The sequence below is a fragment of the Ochotona curzoniae genome, unplaced genomic scaffold (genome assembly GCF_017591425.1).
Source record: "Ochotona curzoniae isolate NIBS_2020 unplaced genomic scaffold, NIBS_Ocur_1.0 contig_3819, whole genome shotgun sequence".
Classification (NCBI taxonomy): Eukaryota; Metazoa; Chordata; class Mammalia; order Lagomorpha; family Ochotonidae; genus Ochotona; species Ochotona curzoniae.
Window position 1 is genome coordinate 829,501 of NW_024466004.1, and position 12,674 is coordinate 842,174.

Here is a 12,674-nt window from a genome sequence, read left to right on the forward strand (position 1 = left end):
TACACACACACACACGGTGCCGGGAGCCCCTTCAGGGCTGTTTTCTGCCCTAGTCCCTGCGCGCGGGACGGTGGGGAGGGGGTCGCGGGCGGGATCCCGGCCCGGCCGTTCGGGGAGCGAGACGGAACCCCGTAACGTGAGCACCCACCCGCGCGGCGGCGGCAGGCGGGCGGCCGCCCTTTTAAATCCCCGGGCTGATTTGCATGGCCCCGCCCCCGGTGACACGGCTGGCGCGGGCGGGCCCGTCCCCCCTGCCCCTGGGTCGCTCTTTTTAAGCTCCCCAGAGCCGGGGCTGCGCTCCTCTAATTGGGACTCCGAGCCGGGGCTATTTCTGGCGCTGGCGCGGCTCCAAGAAGGCGTGAGTTCGCGGCCGCTCCGGTGGCGTCTTTTTTTTTTTTTTCTTCTTCTTCATATCTATAATTTAATTAAATTATTTATTTATTGAGGCCGCGCACGGGCCGTGCCCAGCTTCCTGCCCCCTCGCCATCCTTCGGGGGAGGGAGAATATTCTAGTCGCCCCCCGCCCTGGCCGTGACATATAAATACCCCGCGGGGGCCTGGGCGGCGAGCACGCGGCGGCGGCGGCGGTCTCTTGAGCGCCTCTGCCCTCTCTCCCGGTTTCAGATCCGCATTTGCTACGAGCGGCGGCGGCGGCGGAGCCAGGCCGGTCCTCCCCAGCGCCCAGCACCGTCGCTCCCGGCAGCCCCGAGCGCGCACCGCAGGCCGGCGGCCGAGCTCGCGGTGAGTCGTCCCCGGGGCCCGCGGCGGAGGGGGGCGCCCGTCCCCGCCTGCACGCAGCCCCCCGCCGCCCGGGGCTGCAGCGCGCGCCGCCGGCTTTATTCCCAGGCCGGGGCGGCGCGAGCCGGCGGCGGGGGAGGGCCGCGGGGGCGGGCGGCGGCGCGGGGCGGACGCCCGCAGCCCTGCTCTTCCCCCGGTGCGGCGGGCGCCCTGCGTGCGGAGAGGAGGGGGCGCGCGCCGCGGACCCCGGAGAGGCGCGCGTGGGGGAGGGGGCGCGCGGCTGCGGCGAGCGCGACTTGAGCGCCCGGCGGAACCCGGTGCACCTCGCGCCGCGGCCGCTCCCGCCCGAGCCGGGGCCGGGGTGGGGGGCGGCGCGGGCCGCGGCGGGGAGTGCGGCCGGGCTCGGACGCCCCCCGCAGCCGCACGAAGTTCTGGAAGTGAGGGGGTTGGGCGGGAACCCCGAGATGGAGCTCTCGCCTCCTCCCTCTGGCTTTTCTTCCCGCTGCTCTCCTCCCCCCCACCCCGCCACCCCCTTCGGCGGGTGCAACCCGGTTGGCCGGCCTGGATTTGGGGCTTCACCTCGACCCCACCTCTGGCCCGAGCTGCGCCTCTTCAGCCCCCAGGGCCCGGCCTGCCCTCCGCCCCCACAAACTGGTTTCTCTGCTTTGCTGGGCTCTGTTGGAACTAGTCCCTTGGACTCCCCGTTTCTATTTTCCTGGGGTTTTATTTTGCGGGGACGGTGCACACCGAGAGAGGAGAGGCGGGGGCTTTCTTCCTGTCCCCAGCCGGCGCGCGCCAGGTTTCCTGCCCCGGGGCGGGCTTGGGTGCCCCCTCTGGCAGGAAGTGGGGCCGGGTGCACCCGCGTGGCGGTGCATGCGGTCGGGGTGCGCCGGTTTCCCGCGCCTGCAGGGCCGGCCTGCGCCCCTCCCCCCCGCACTCCCGCCGGGCGGCCTCGGCACGCGCGCTTACCGACGCCCCCTGGGTCCGTAGCCCGCGTCCGCTAAGCGGCCTCTAGGTGAGGGAGCTGAAGTGGCGGGCTGGGAGCAATCGCCTCCATCCTGCTCGCCGGGTTACTGTGTGACCTTGGGAAACTCATCCGGCTTCTCTGGGCGACTTTTTTTCTTGATGCAAAATAAGAGCCTGTTAAGGTGCTGAATTGGGGTCTTTGCTGCGGGGTCTTGGAGCACTGGAGCAGCACACAGTGTGTGCACAGTAGTTAGGGACTTGAGGCCCACGCGGGCGTTCAGGAGCTCAGAGGATGGGGGCTGGCCCGAAATGGGGCTGCTGCCTGCCTGACCTCCATGGTGTTTAGAAGCAGGTGCAAGAGACCAGCGTTCCTTAACTACGAGAGGGCCTGGGTGGGGAGCAGGCAGCCCAGGCCATTGCATGGCTCTCTAAGAACTCAGGAAGGGGCTTCGCCCAACTGGAGCCCCCCCTGCCAGGGGGCCTAGGCAAGACCTTCTGTGAGGTCAGCACTCATTTAGCTGATTAATTTGGATGTTGAGTTTGAAGGGGGACCTGTGGTGTAATATAAGATTCTAATCACGGCCTGTAATTACAGAGCAGGCCAAGCCACTAATGACGGAGCACAGCAAATCAGCCACCTTGTTTGAAAGGGTCTCCCAGCCTGAGATATTATAAAATAGTATAATTACCAGACAAAGTCCCGCCGTCTGCTGGGGCTCTCTATGCTGGAGGATGGGGGGCCTGGAGTCCCCCCAAACATTGTGAGTTTGCAGAAAGAAAAATTTCCCCCTTTCTGAGTAAAATTGGAAATGGCCTCAAAAATCCAAGAAGGAAAGAGAAGTCGTGTTTAACTGGACGAATTCTCATTGTGGTTCTAGTGCAAACTTCTCTCTGAGGTTTCAGTTTTATAAACTACTACTGAGCTTGAGCCCCAGTGCGGCCTGGAGAGGTAGCTGAGACAGGTGCCTTATCATTAACTGCCTCTCCCCGCGCTAAGGGCAGGCATCGGCTCGTTGGTGAAACCTCCAGGGTTGGGCTGGCTCAGTCCCCACAGACTTGAGCCTGTCCACCTCAACCACTACAGGAGCCACCGTTGTCCTCCCCTGCTTGTGCCCATGTCTGAGTCCTTGAGGTGTTAGCATGGGAGAAAGTAGAGAACTGCTGGGTGAATATCAGCCCTGGCTTTTTGCAGCTGAGCTGGGGGCTGCCTCCTCCCCCTTCTGAACAGCCACTTGTGGTCTTCCATCCTGGCAGCGTGGGACCCCCCCCCACACACACACCTTTGTCCCAGGGCAGTCTCTCCCATGCTGCCAGGTTTGGGCTGGCTGTACCTCTTGGGCACCGCCCCCAGGGCCCGTGGGGGTGGTGTCTGGGCAGGACAACAAAGAGCCCTTCTCAGCAGAAGATAAGGAGCTGATTAGGCCAACGGCCCTGCCCCACCCAGTGGCAGCATGCTGGGGGTGGGCAGAGTGGGAGTCCCCAGAGCTGTGGGGTGGGGCCGGAAGCAACTCAAGTGAGATGTTTTGTTAATCACATTGGCTCTTGTCTCCCAGCATCCCAGCCATCTCTCCTCCGCCTGTCCTGTAGAGAAGGGAAGATGAGCGAGTCGAGCTCGAAGGCCAGCCAGCCCTTGGCCTCCAAGCAGGAAAAGGACGGCACGGAGAAGCGAGGCCGGGGCAGGCCGCGCAAGCAGCCTCCGGTGAGTCCTGGCACCGCGCTGGTAGGGAGCCAGGTGGGTGTCCACACGTTTCTGCCTCAGTTTATCTTCTGGGAATGGGGAGTGGCTGGTGTCTGAGTAGGTGAGGACACGTGCGGTGGTGTGGAATCCTGCTCCCACCCGACATGGAGCTCCGGAGGACCTGCAGCTGGACCTGCAGCTGGAGCTTCTGCGTTTCTAGTCCTTGGTGGACACTCAGTGATGATGTAAAGATGAGTTGACAGAAACGAAACATAAAATGACTCCATTTGGCCTGAAGGTTTCTAAGTGCTTATTGTCGATTTTGTGATGGCTCTTTGCTGGTCACGGCGCCTGGTGGTGGCCACACTTGTAGTAGTAGCCTGGCTCTGCACATGGAAACGGAAGCACTAGACGTTGCAACTGGGCGAGCTGATGGCAGAGGCTGTCAGAAGCACAGTGCTGCCCCCACCCCCATGGCGGAGGGGTGAGACAGCCAGCCTGGCACCAGGAGGCATCCAGGGAGCGTGGCCAACTGGGCATCGCTGGGGCACCTGTTCCCAGGGTGGAAACCGTGGCTTTCCACAGAGGCAGCTGTCTCCCAAGCAAGGGGTGGCTGGGCCCGTTAAGTTCTCTATGCAGAGGGACAGCGGAGGTTAGGAGAGGGTACAAGGTTGTACAGATCCTGGGACAGGTACTTATGCTCCAAGCTCTTCTGTAGGGTGGAGTGTGGTCTGCACAGCCTCCCAGCCTCTGGGTCTATAGGAGGTATGAGCCAGGAGGAATCTGGGATTTGCCTGCTCCCATCAGAGCCTGAAATAGAGGGACTCCCCCGTTATCTGTGGCCTCAGGAGGGAGCATGTGCCTTTGGAGGGGGTGGCAGCCACTGTGACCCACGGCTGGGAGCTGTCCACACAGCCATTCAGTGTTCCTGACACTTTGCAAGGAAAGGTTGGGAAACCGAGGCTCCTGTGCTCAGCACATTGCCCAAGCTGAATGACAGGACTGCTTAGCGGTATCTTTCTGGCCCTGTGCTGCCTTTCCCAGGGGCCTTAGGACCTCTTGTCATGTTCCCATGGATCCCAAGGAAAGCACAGAGGGCTCTGCAAAGACAAGCCAGCAGAGGCCTTGAGGTACCTGTGGGTGCCTGAGGCACTGGTGGTTCTTGCTGACTTAGGCCTGCTGGGTGGGGCAGAGGGGCTAGGACAGGTGGTGACTGACATGGGGTGCCCTGCGTGTCTTTGCAGAAGGAGCCTAGTGAAGTGCCAACACCCAAGAGACCTCGGGGCCGACCAAAGGGGAGCAAAAACAAGGGTGCTGCCAAGACCCGGGTGAGGCCTGGGGAGTGGGTCCCCACTGGGTGGGTGAGGGGGTGATGACTCGGTGTCTGCAGGCTTGGTGCTGTTTAGCATAATGGGGAAACCGAGTCGGCAGTCCTGAGTGCATGGTCTGAGGATGCTACCTTCCCCCTGGGTTCCCTGCACTTGGGAGGGGTGGGTGGGGACAAGCAAGGAAGGCCAGTCCCCAGTGGTATCAGCCTTTCAGAAAAGTTGCTTTTATTTATTTATTTTCCTAAGACACTACTCATATCCTCTGAGTCACGGGTGGGGGCTGGAGTGGGGGGCATGTGTGGATGGGGGGTGAGTGTGGCTGCCCAGTCACCACCAGCTGGGCCCCTTCCGGGCTGCCTTGGCCCCTGCGTGGGGCACTGGGCAGTGGACAGTGTGCTGAGTGTTTTGACTTTGGAGCTATTTTCTCTGACCCTCTAGAAAACCACCACAGCTCCAGGAAGGAAGCCAAGGGGCCGACCCAAAAAACTGGTAGGTGAAGAAGCAGGAGCTTTGATTCCTTCCTTGTCTGTTTCAGGGGGAGACTGTTGGAGGGGTCATGGTGCTTCATTCCCTGCACCCACTGTCTGACTTGTGTGTGCAGCTAGGAATGCTGGGGTAGATTATGCAGAGGTCCCAAGGAGGAAGGGAGTTTGCAAGGGACACAGATCTGTCTGCTGGTTCCTGCCCCAAATTGCCACACCAGCCAGGCCTGGGCCAGGCTAGAACCAGCAGCCAAACCTTGCTCTGATGGGCGATGCTCCTGCATGCCAAGTAGCAGATTAACTCCTAGCTCGCCACACCCCAACACCAGCCTCTGAGTTGTCAGGGGTCCTCCAGGCCCAGCCTGATAGCCCCACCTCAGTGGAAGGGGGTTAGTTCTCTGCCTCAACTCCTACAACCCACTGAAGCTTGTGGTAGGACCTGGGAGGTCACCTGGTCTGCCGCCACCTAGAGAGGAAGCCCCTGGGGAAGCAGTGAGCTTGCCTCCACTATGGTTCTCTTGGGAAAAGAAAGCAGCAACAAAGACACAGGACCCCACTTCAAGGGGAGACAGTGCCTGGCTCCCCAAGCATGATGGGGTAGGTGGTGGGCAAAGTCCATAGTTCCTGGGGTGCTCTGCAGCTAGAGCCAACCTTCCTGGCCCTTACTCCATTCCCAACTCCCCAAGGTGTTCATTCCTCGAGCTGAGCCACCACTGGTTGGGGGGGGCTAGGGGGTGCTGTTGGCCAGGCCCCAGGGGTGAGTAACAGGAAACAAGTTGTTTTGGAGTTTGTGCCTGGCACGGGGGCTGTAGGCCCGTGTGGTGTCCCGACATTCCCGCCCAGTGAGTGGGCCCACGGCACACACTTCCCCTTCCTCCCCACCCTGGCCTGGGGTCAGCCCTCGGCCACCCCAGAGGGACTGGGTCTGCAGCCCAGTACCTTCTCCCCATGGACCAAGGCCACCTGGCTCCCCTGTACCCACACGGCACTCAGCATCCTCCTGCCTCCCCATTCCCTGTGGCCTCCTCCCTAGAGAGCTGGACACCTCAGGGCAGGCCAAGCTGCCCTCCACCCTCCGTGGGCCAAGTGGGCCTGGCTCCTGGCTCTGTGAGAACAGTGTGTGTGGTTCCCCCCCTCCTTTTAAAAAATTCTTCCTTTTTATGAATGAAACCCAGCCTTGGAGGTTGCTGAGTCACCCACACACTCAGCCCTGACTCACTGGGGAGGGGGTGGGGCCCGGCCTCCGGGGGTGGAGGAGGAGGGCACCCAGCCCAGAGCTCTGTGTCCACCTCACAGGAGAAGGAGGAAGAGGAGGGCATCTCGCAGGAGTCCTCTGAGGAGGAGCAGTGACCGCGCCGTGCCGCCTGCTCCGTCATCCAAGGAGCAGCATTCCTCTGGGACTGGACAGCTTCGCTCAGCTCCCACTGCCCCCACCCCACTTCCCCAGGCCCCTGGAACCCCCACCTGCTCCCTCCTCGCCACTGCACACTACACAGCATACCAACCGCTGTAAGGCCCCCGGTCCCGTGGGGAGCAGCTTCCTGCTGGCCTCTGCTCCCAGCAACCCCTCCCATTACACACACTTGCCCTCCTGGACAAGGCTAATTCCCACTTAGCCGCACCCTGCACCTGCTGTGTCCCGCTCCCTTGCCGGTGGGAACACTGCTCTGTGGGCCCATTCTCTGCTCCACTGTTCCTTCTGGCTTTCTGAAGAGGGCCCTGGGAGGGCTCCCCTGGCCTTAAGGGGCCTTGGCCCCATCTCATTCTGACATGCACCACTCCATTGCCCCAGCAGTAGCAGGTGTGGTCAGTGGAGGAGGATGCCTAGCCCACCAAGAGCGCCCCCCAATAACCTCTGTCACCAAGTGGGGATCCCATACATTTTTCTTTCTTCACCTTGCCCAGTTCCCACGCTAGGTTGGGTAGCCCTCCAGGATGTAGGAGGGCAGGCGAGTACAGGAGCTGCCAGCCCACCCTGCCTTCACTCTGGGAAAAGGGCCATCTCTGGTCCACGTGAGGCCCATGGTCCCTGTGGCAGCCCCCTCCCCATCCCGCTTTGCTGTAGGCCTGTTCCCCACTCCTCACATGGGGCACTAACAAGGAGCTAGCCCTGCCCACTCCCATCTTCTGCTCCTCCCCAGCCCCCAAGGTTCTGGTTCCATCTCTCCTCTGTTCACAAACTACCTCTGGACAGTTGTTTTTTTGTTCCATGTATTGTTCTTTGACATCCATCACCACTGCTGTCAGCGCCCAACACTCATCCTCATTGCCTCCCTCTGTTCTGCCCACATGCCCTCCCCCAGAACCAGGGGGCTGGGGCGCAGCAGGCTGGGTTACTGACACCCAGTCCCAGGGAAGGTGGGGCCTTGCCCCTAGGGTGCTGCAGCAGAGTGAGGGGGGCCCGTGTTGATCCTGAAGGGTGTAGGGGCCACCTTCTTCCCCTGTTCTGTCGGGAAGGGGTGGCCATTTTATGGCCCAGCCTGGGGCTCCCTGTTTGTTTTCCTATTTGCAGTTACTTGAATAAAAAAAAAAAATCCTTTTCTGGAAAGGAGTGGTGTGTGCTCCAGGGCCACAGGCAGGGCGTGTAAAAACAAAGGTTCCAGGGAAGGGGGACAAGTGAGATGGGATCCAGTGTAATGCAAACCCACTGGAGGGAATCCGCCACAAAACATTTTATTTACAAAATATATAATGAATACTATACATCTGGGTCCATCACCCTAAAGCCCTTGTGGGGATTAACCTATAGGGGCCAGGTTGGCTCCTAGCTCTTCTACCCCAGGAGGTACCCATCAGTGCTTGCAGGTGGGTGTGGGGTTTCAGCTGTGGGGCTGGTGGGAAGAGGGATGGACCCCAAGGTCCAGAAGGGCCGGGTTGGGGGTGTCAGGTCTTGACATCCAGCAAGGGTGTCCGCTTGTGTTGGTAGCCGCTCTGCCAGCCATGGATCACCTGTGGGGTCAGCGGTCTCAGGACTGATGGAGGTGACAGGATGGCATTGCTCTGGCTGTCCCTGCCCCCCAAGTACTCACCTTAGGGTCTCCCACATCCGAGAGCAGCTCCTGCTCAGCCTCATGTAGCTCCTCTGCTGGGTCATAGCTATACATGGGGAGCAGGTGGTGGCGAAGCCGATCCACCCTGGGGAGCACAGGACTGCCTTCAGCCCCTGTCCTTGAAAAACACCTGCCTGGGCTCCTACCCTCTTCCCAGGCAGTCAGGTGAACATTCCGGGCCAGGGGGCGTCTGGTGGGTAAAGCTCATGCAGAGCCAGGGGCACTCACCGTTTCCTCTTCTGGACATACATGACCTGCAACAGAGCAGTGGGGGCTGCTGTGCACAGGAAGGCTGCGGGCCAGGGCTCCCGCACCTCTCCCTCCCTCCCTGGAGGGCTATGCCTGCTCAGCCAGGCTTGGTCAAGGTGTGGGTGTGTGGAGGAGACTCCTTACCACTGCCACCACCACCCCGACCAGGGTGATGAGGAAGAAGGGGCCCAACACATAGCCCACCAAGGAGTCACTGCTGGCCTGGGGAGCACTGGGCGCTGTGGTGTTCCTCATGGCATCGGCAGGTCGAAGGCCCGGTGGTCAGCATGGGCAGCGGCGCCTTGGGAGGGCGCCTCTGGGCTCCCTGGGCAAGAGAAAAGGAGGTTACAGTGGCACTCAGTGACACCTGGATGAGAGCTGCACGGGCCAGGCGTGGGAGGGCAACTGAGCCCCCATGCCCACCTTTATCCCTACATCAGGAAGGGGCCAAACGCTTGCAATCCCCACCTGGTTGGGGCAGAGGTCAGGAGCAAGTGCCTGGTTCCCTGGCTGCTAGGTCTACCCGGGGGTGCAAAGCATAGGGAGGTCCTATGTTGCAATGGGAAGTAGGAGCATCGGAGGAAGCCTGCCTGAGTCCGGGCCCAGTCTCCACGGTTCAGCTATGGACTGCGCACCTTACTTTTCCCCGTGTCCCCCCAGCACGGCCCTACATCTCAGTGGGCCCAAGTGCCAGGGTGGACACAGCGGCTAGGGCTGGACCGTATCTTGCAGATGATGTCACCTCCCTCTGGTCCCCTACCCCGCCCCGAGGACCCGCCCTGGTCCCTCCCCTCCTGGTCTGGAGGGCAGAGGTGGAGTGGGTCCGGGGCGGCATCGCGCAGGTGGGCCGAGGACCCGGGCCAGGGGTCTCCGCGGCCTCCATCAGAGGGTCAGCACCGAGCGGCCGCCCTGTGTCCCTGGGGCACCGGGCTTGGCCCCGCAGCCAGGGTGGGGAGAGCGTCGGGATGCGGGCCAGCCTCGGCAGGAGGGAGGCAGTTCCCCCGGCACGGGGTGGGAGTGTGCGGCGCGCCGAGGGGCCGCCCAGCGTCCGGGCCGCGTGGGATGCCGGCTGCCCGGCTGCCCGGCTGCCCGGCCATGCCTTACCTCCCGCCGCGGCAGCCCCGACAGCAACGCCCTCGCCCGGCTCCCCGGCCCCGGAAGAGCCCGCAGCGCGTGATCAAAGGGCCGGGGAGGGGGCGGAGCCTCAGCCCTGGGCGCAGCCAATCCCGGGGCGGAAGGCGGCCGCCAATCATGACGCGGGGGTGGGCGGAGCGCAGGGCGGGGTCGAGGAGCTACCTGGCGTGCAGGGCCGCCGGGCGGCGGCAGGGGGCAGCCGAGGGCCGCGCAGCGAAGGAGGCGGGGCGGGGCGGCCGCGCTTCCCGGCGTGCACCGGGCCCAAGCCGCCTAGCTTGGGTTCCAGGCGCAGTGGGGGGCTTCTCCAACGTCCCACCCGGCCGTGAGGTGGGGGGCCCCGATGTCCCTCCTGGCCGGCCGTGCGGTGGGGGGCGCCCTCCTGGCCGGCCGTGCGGTGGGGCGCCCCGACCCTCGAGGCCGTCCCGGCGTGTGTTGACCGGCCCCGCGGGCGGAGCCTGGCAGCGCCGCGCCCTCAGCGATGGAGCCCGGCACCTGCTGCGGCCCGGGCGGCTACCTGCCTCTCATTCAGCCTTTCCGGCGTGGGGCGTGGCCGAGAGGAGGCTGGCGGAAAGTCACCCTTGGGACAGGTTCAGGGAAGCGAACCACTTACCGTGGCCTCAGGTGTGTGTGTCCACACAAACACGTAACGCACACATACACCTGGTCTAACATTTACCGTGGGGTTCCGTCCCGGGACGCTCATAAGTAAAATTGCGTTGGAAGCCCCAAACCTAGTGTTAGTGGGGTTCTCTACCTGCTGGTGGGGCTCCCTGCCCAGGGCAGCGCAGCCCGAGGGTCCGACCACCTGGCTAGTCCACGAAGGTCCCACTCCGTGAGCAAACCCAGCTGTCCTGAGGGCTGGACGGCCTGACGGAGTGGCCTGGGCATGGGGAATCTGCACCCCTGAGAGGTGGGCAGGCGGAGCGACCCATGATAACAGCTGTGCGAGAGAAGGGCTTGAGCACCGTGCTGACATCCTGAGGCCCCTGACTTGATGGTCAAGGGCAGGGCGGGACGCAGGGCAGCCTGGTGCCTGCAGCTGTTTCTGTGTCCGCCCGTCCAGTGAGGGAGACGTGCGGCTCTGCCTGGCCTGACCGTGCAGCTGTGGCTCCAGAGGGGAGCAGAGGGGCAGAGACTGAAAGATCTCGATGTGTGTGCATCCCACCTTCTCTAACTGACTCAGCTTTCTGTTAAAGCCATGCAAGATAGCCCAAGTGCTTGGTCCCTCACAGCCCATGTGGGAGAACTGGATGGGCACCTGGCTCCTTGCTTTTGCCTGCCTTAGGCTGGCAAAAAACCAAAAAGCCAAAGGTTATCAACTTACACTGCTTACAAGAGCCTCACTGGGGTCTTAAAGACACACACAGGTTAGTTAAAAGTGACAGGATGGAAAGATTCCCTCAGACATTAAACACAAGGAGCCAGCCACAAAGAGAGCTGATAAAGTAGATTCTAATCCAAAAAGAGTCACACCGGACCATGGAGGACACTGGGTATCAATACGAAGCAAACGGGAAAATTCAGCGATGAGAAACATGTGCACTGAACAACACGGCCGTGTGTGAAGCTGAGGGACACACCCAGAGGGCACATTTCCTTCCTTCCTTCCCTACATCATCACTAGATCTCCCTTCCATTGCTTTACTCCCCAAGTGGTTGCAACGGCTGGAGCTGTGCCGATCTGAAGCCAGGAGCTCAGAGATTCTTCCGGGTCTCCCACACAGGTGCAAGGTCCCAGCAAGGTTGCCGGGACTAAAACCGGCACCCATATGGGATCCTGGCACGTTTAAGGTAAGGACTTTAGCTGCCATGCTATTGCACTAGCCCCCCCCCCCCTTTTTTTTAAGATAAAACTACAGAGCTTTTATTTAGAGGAGTATGGAGGAACAGAAATTGTTGTACATGGCTGGTAGTGGTGTAACTTGGTGCAGGCACTTTACAGAACTGGAATTCTCTTACAGATTTGAGGATATAGTTAATGATTAACCAATTTAATTTTTAAATTTTATTTTTGGTGATGTTTACACAGTTGATCAGGTGGGAAGGTTCGAGGGATAAGACCAAGGTTTATACACTTTCTTTTTCTACTTCCTGCATCTGGGGGATGGGGAGGATACAAGGGGAGAAACCACGGCCAGCCCCAGCCGCCCCAGCACCCAGGGATGGGGAACAGCCACCTGGTGTCATCCCAGAGTCCCTTTGGTAGAGCATTTTCTGAGAGTTCTGGTCAAGTGGTCTGGACAGCTCCGAGCTGCTGCTGCTGCTATCATTGCCTCTCCAAGGATGAGAAAATCTTTCCAAGGTCAATAGGTTGACATAGTCCACTTCCTAGTCTCCATTCACTCAGAAATTTGCTGTCAAGTTTCACTGGGGTAGTTGATCAATTTGTTCTGCCCTCTTACCTCTGCAAACGAATGGATGCTGCGGTCAATCCCAGCCCTGCCCACCACACAGTCTGCACTCACGTACACCAGGGGGAGCTGTAACCCAGTCAGAGTGACCCCCAGTGGCCCCCATTGGGCCCGGCCCCCAGCCCTGGTTCCTGTGCCTGCCAACATGTGCAGTGGACTGGTCCTCTGTGCCTCACATCGCATTCAGATCTTATATACATCATTGGGCACTGAAGCCTAACTCGACCCTACCAACTCCACCCTACCTTCCCCATCCTAACTACCCCGCTGTGGTCTCCCACATGGGCTGGTGCTCAGGTCTGACCCTTAAGGACCTCATGTTCCCCCGTCAAGATTGCACTGCTGTGTGGTCCATGGGCTTCGCCCAGTGCCACTGACCACCTAAGACCCCGCCCCGTGATAAGCCAATCCACCCAGCTCCAAGCACGTGGTGGACTGATGAGCCTGAGCTTCTAACCCGAGCCCCTGCCCTTACGGGCTATCCAGCCCCTCTGGCTCCGAGCACCTGGCAGGCCCCACCAACTTAATTTTTCTAGAGATTCTTTTCTGTTTGAAAGGCAGGTTAGAGAAAGACATCTTCCTTCCCTTTGCTGCTTCACTCTCCAACGCAACAGCCAATCTGAAGCCAGGAGCCAGAA

At 61.1% G+C, this 12,674-nt stretch overlaps 2 protein-coding genes across 6 annotated transcripts; one reads left to right on the top strand and one right to left on the bottom strand.

The window, feature by feature from the left end:
* Window positions 1–262: 262 nt before the first annotated feature.
* Window positions 263–6,638, top strand: HMGA1 (high mobility group AT-hook 1). 4 transcript variants are annotated; one of them, XM_040983210.1, is made up of 6 exons: window positions 263–358; window positions 625–741; window positions 3,258–3,436; window positions 4,627–4,710; window positions 5,149–5,199; window positions 6,489–6,638. In XM_040983210.1, exons 3-6 carry the CDS (start codon window positions 3,302–3,304, stop codon window positions 6,540–6,542), a joined length of 324 nt encoding a protein of 107 aa, XP_040839144.1. In that variant the 5' UTR covers window positions 263–358; window positions 625–741; window positions 3,258–3,301; the 3' UTR covers window positions 6,543–6,638. The 4 variants fall into 4 exon arrangements, with proteins under 4 accessions (XP_040839144.1, XP_040839146.1, XP_040839145.1 ...); XM_040983212.1 differs by having other exon boundaries at window positions 6,492–6,638; XM_040983211.1 differs by having other exon boundaries at window positions 4,630–4,710.
* Window positions 6,639–7,849: 1,211 nt separating this feature from the next.
* On the bottom strand, window positions 7,850–9,660 carry SMIM29 (small integral membrane protein 29). 2 transcript variants are annotated; one of them, XM_040983216.1, is made up of 5 exons: window positions 9,596–9,660; window positions 8,636–8,816; window positions 8,471–8,496; window positions 8,222–8,327; window positions 7,850–8,123 (listed from the first exon to the last, which is right to left on the bottom strand). In XM_040983216.1, exons 2-5 carry the CDS (start codon window positions 8,744–8,746, stop codon window positions 8,076–8,078), a joined length of 291 nt encoding a protein of 96 aa, XP_040839150.1. In that variant the 5' UTR covers window positions 8,747–8,816; window positions 9,596–9,660; the 3' UTR covers window positions 7,850–8,075. The 2 variants fall into 2 exon arrangements, with proteins under 2 accessions (XP_040839150.1, XP_040839149.1); XM_040983215.1 differs by having other exon boundaries at window positions 7,850–8,141.
* Window positions 9,661–12,674: the final 3,014 nt, after the last annotated feature.

Excerpts from the sequence above, each read along its gene's own strand:
- SMIM29 (XM_040983215.1), bottom strand. The coding sequence starts at position 8,746 with ATGAGGAACACCACAGCGCCCAGTGCTCCCCAGGCCAGCAGTGACTCC. Across the intron at positions 8,497-8,635 it reads TCGGGGTGGTGGTGGCAGTG|GTCATGTATGTCCAGAAGAG; the intron begins GTAAGGAGTCTC and ends GCTCTGTTGCAG. Across the intron at positions 8,142-8,221 it reads CGGATGTGGGAGACCCTAAG|GTGATCCATGGCTGGCAGAG; the intron begins GTGAGTACTTGG and ends CTGACCCCACAG.
- HMGA1 (XM_040983210.1), top strand. The coding sequence starts at position 3,302 with ATGAGCGAGTCGAGCTCGAAGGCCAGCCAGCCCTTGGCCTCCAAGCAG. Across the intron at positions 3,437-4,626 it reads CCGCGCTGGTAGGGAGCCAG|AAGGAGCCTAGTGAAGTGCC; the intron begins GTGGGTGTCCAC and ends GTGTCTTTGCAG. Across the intron at positions 4,711-5,148 it reads AGGGTGCTGCCAAGACCCGG|AAAACCACCACAGCTCCAGG; the intron begins GTGAGGCCTGGG and ends CTGACCCTCTAG.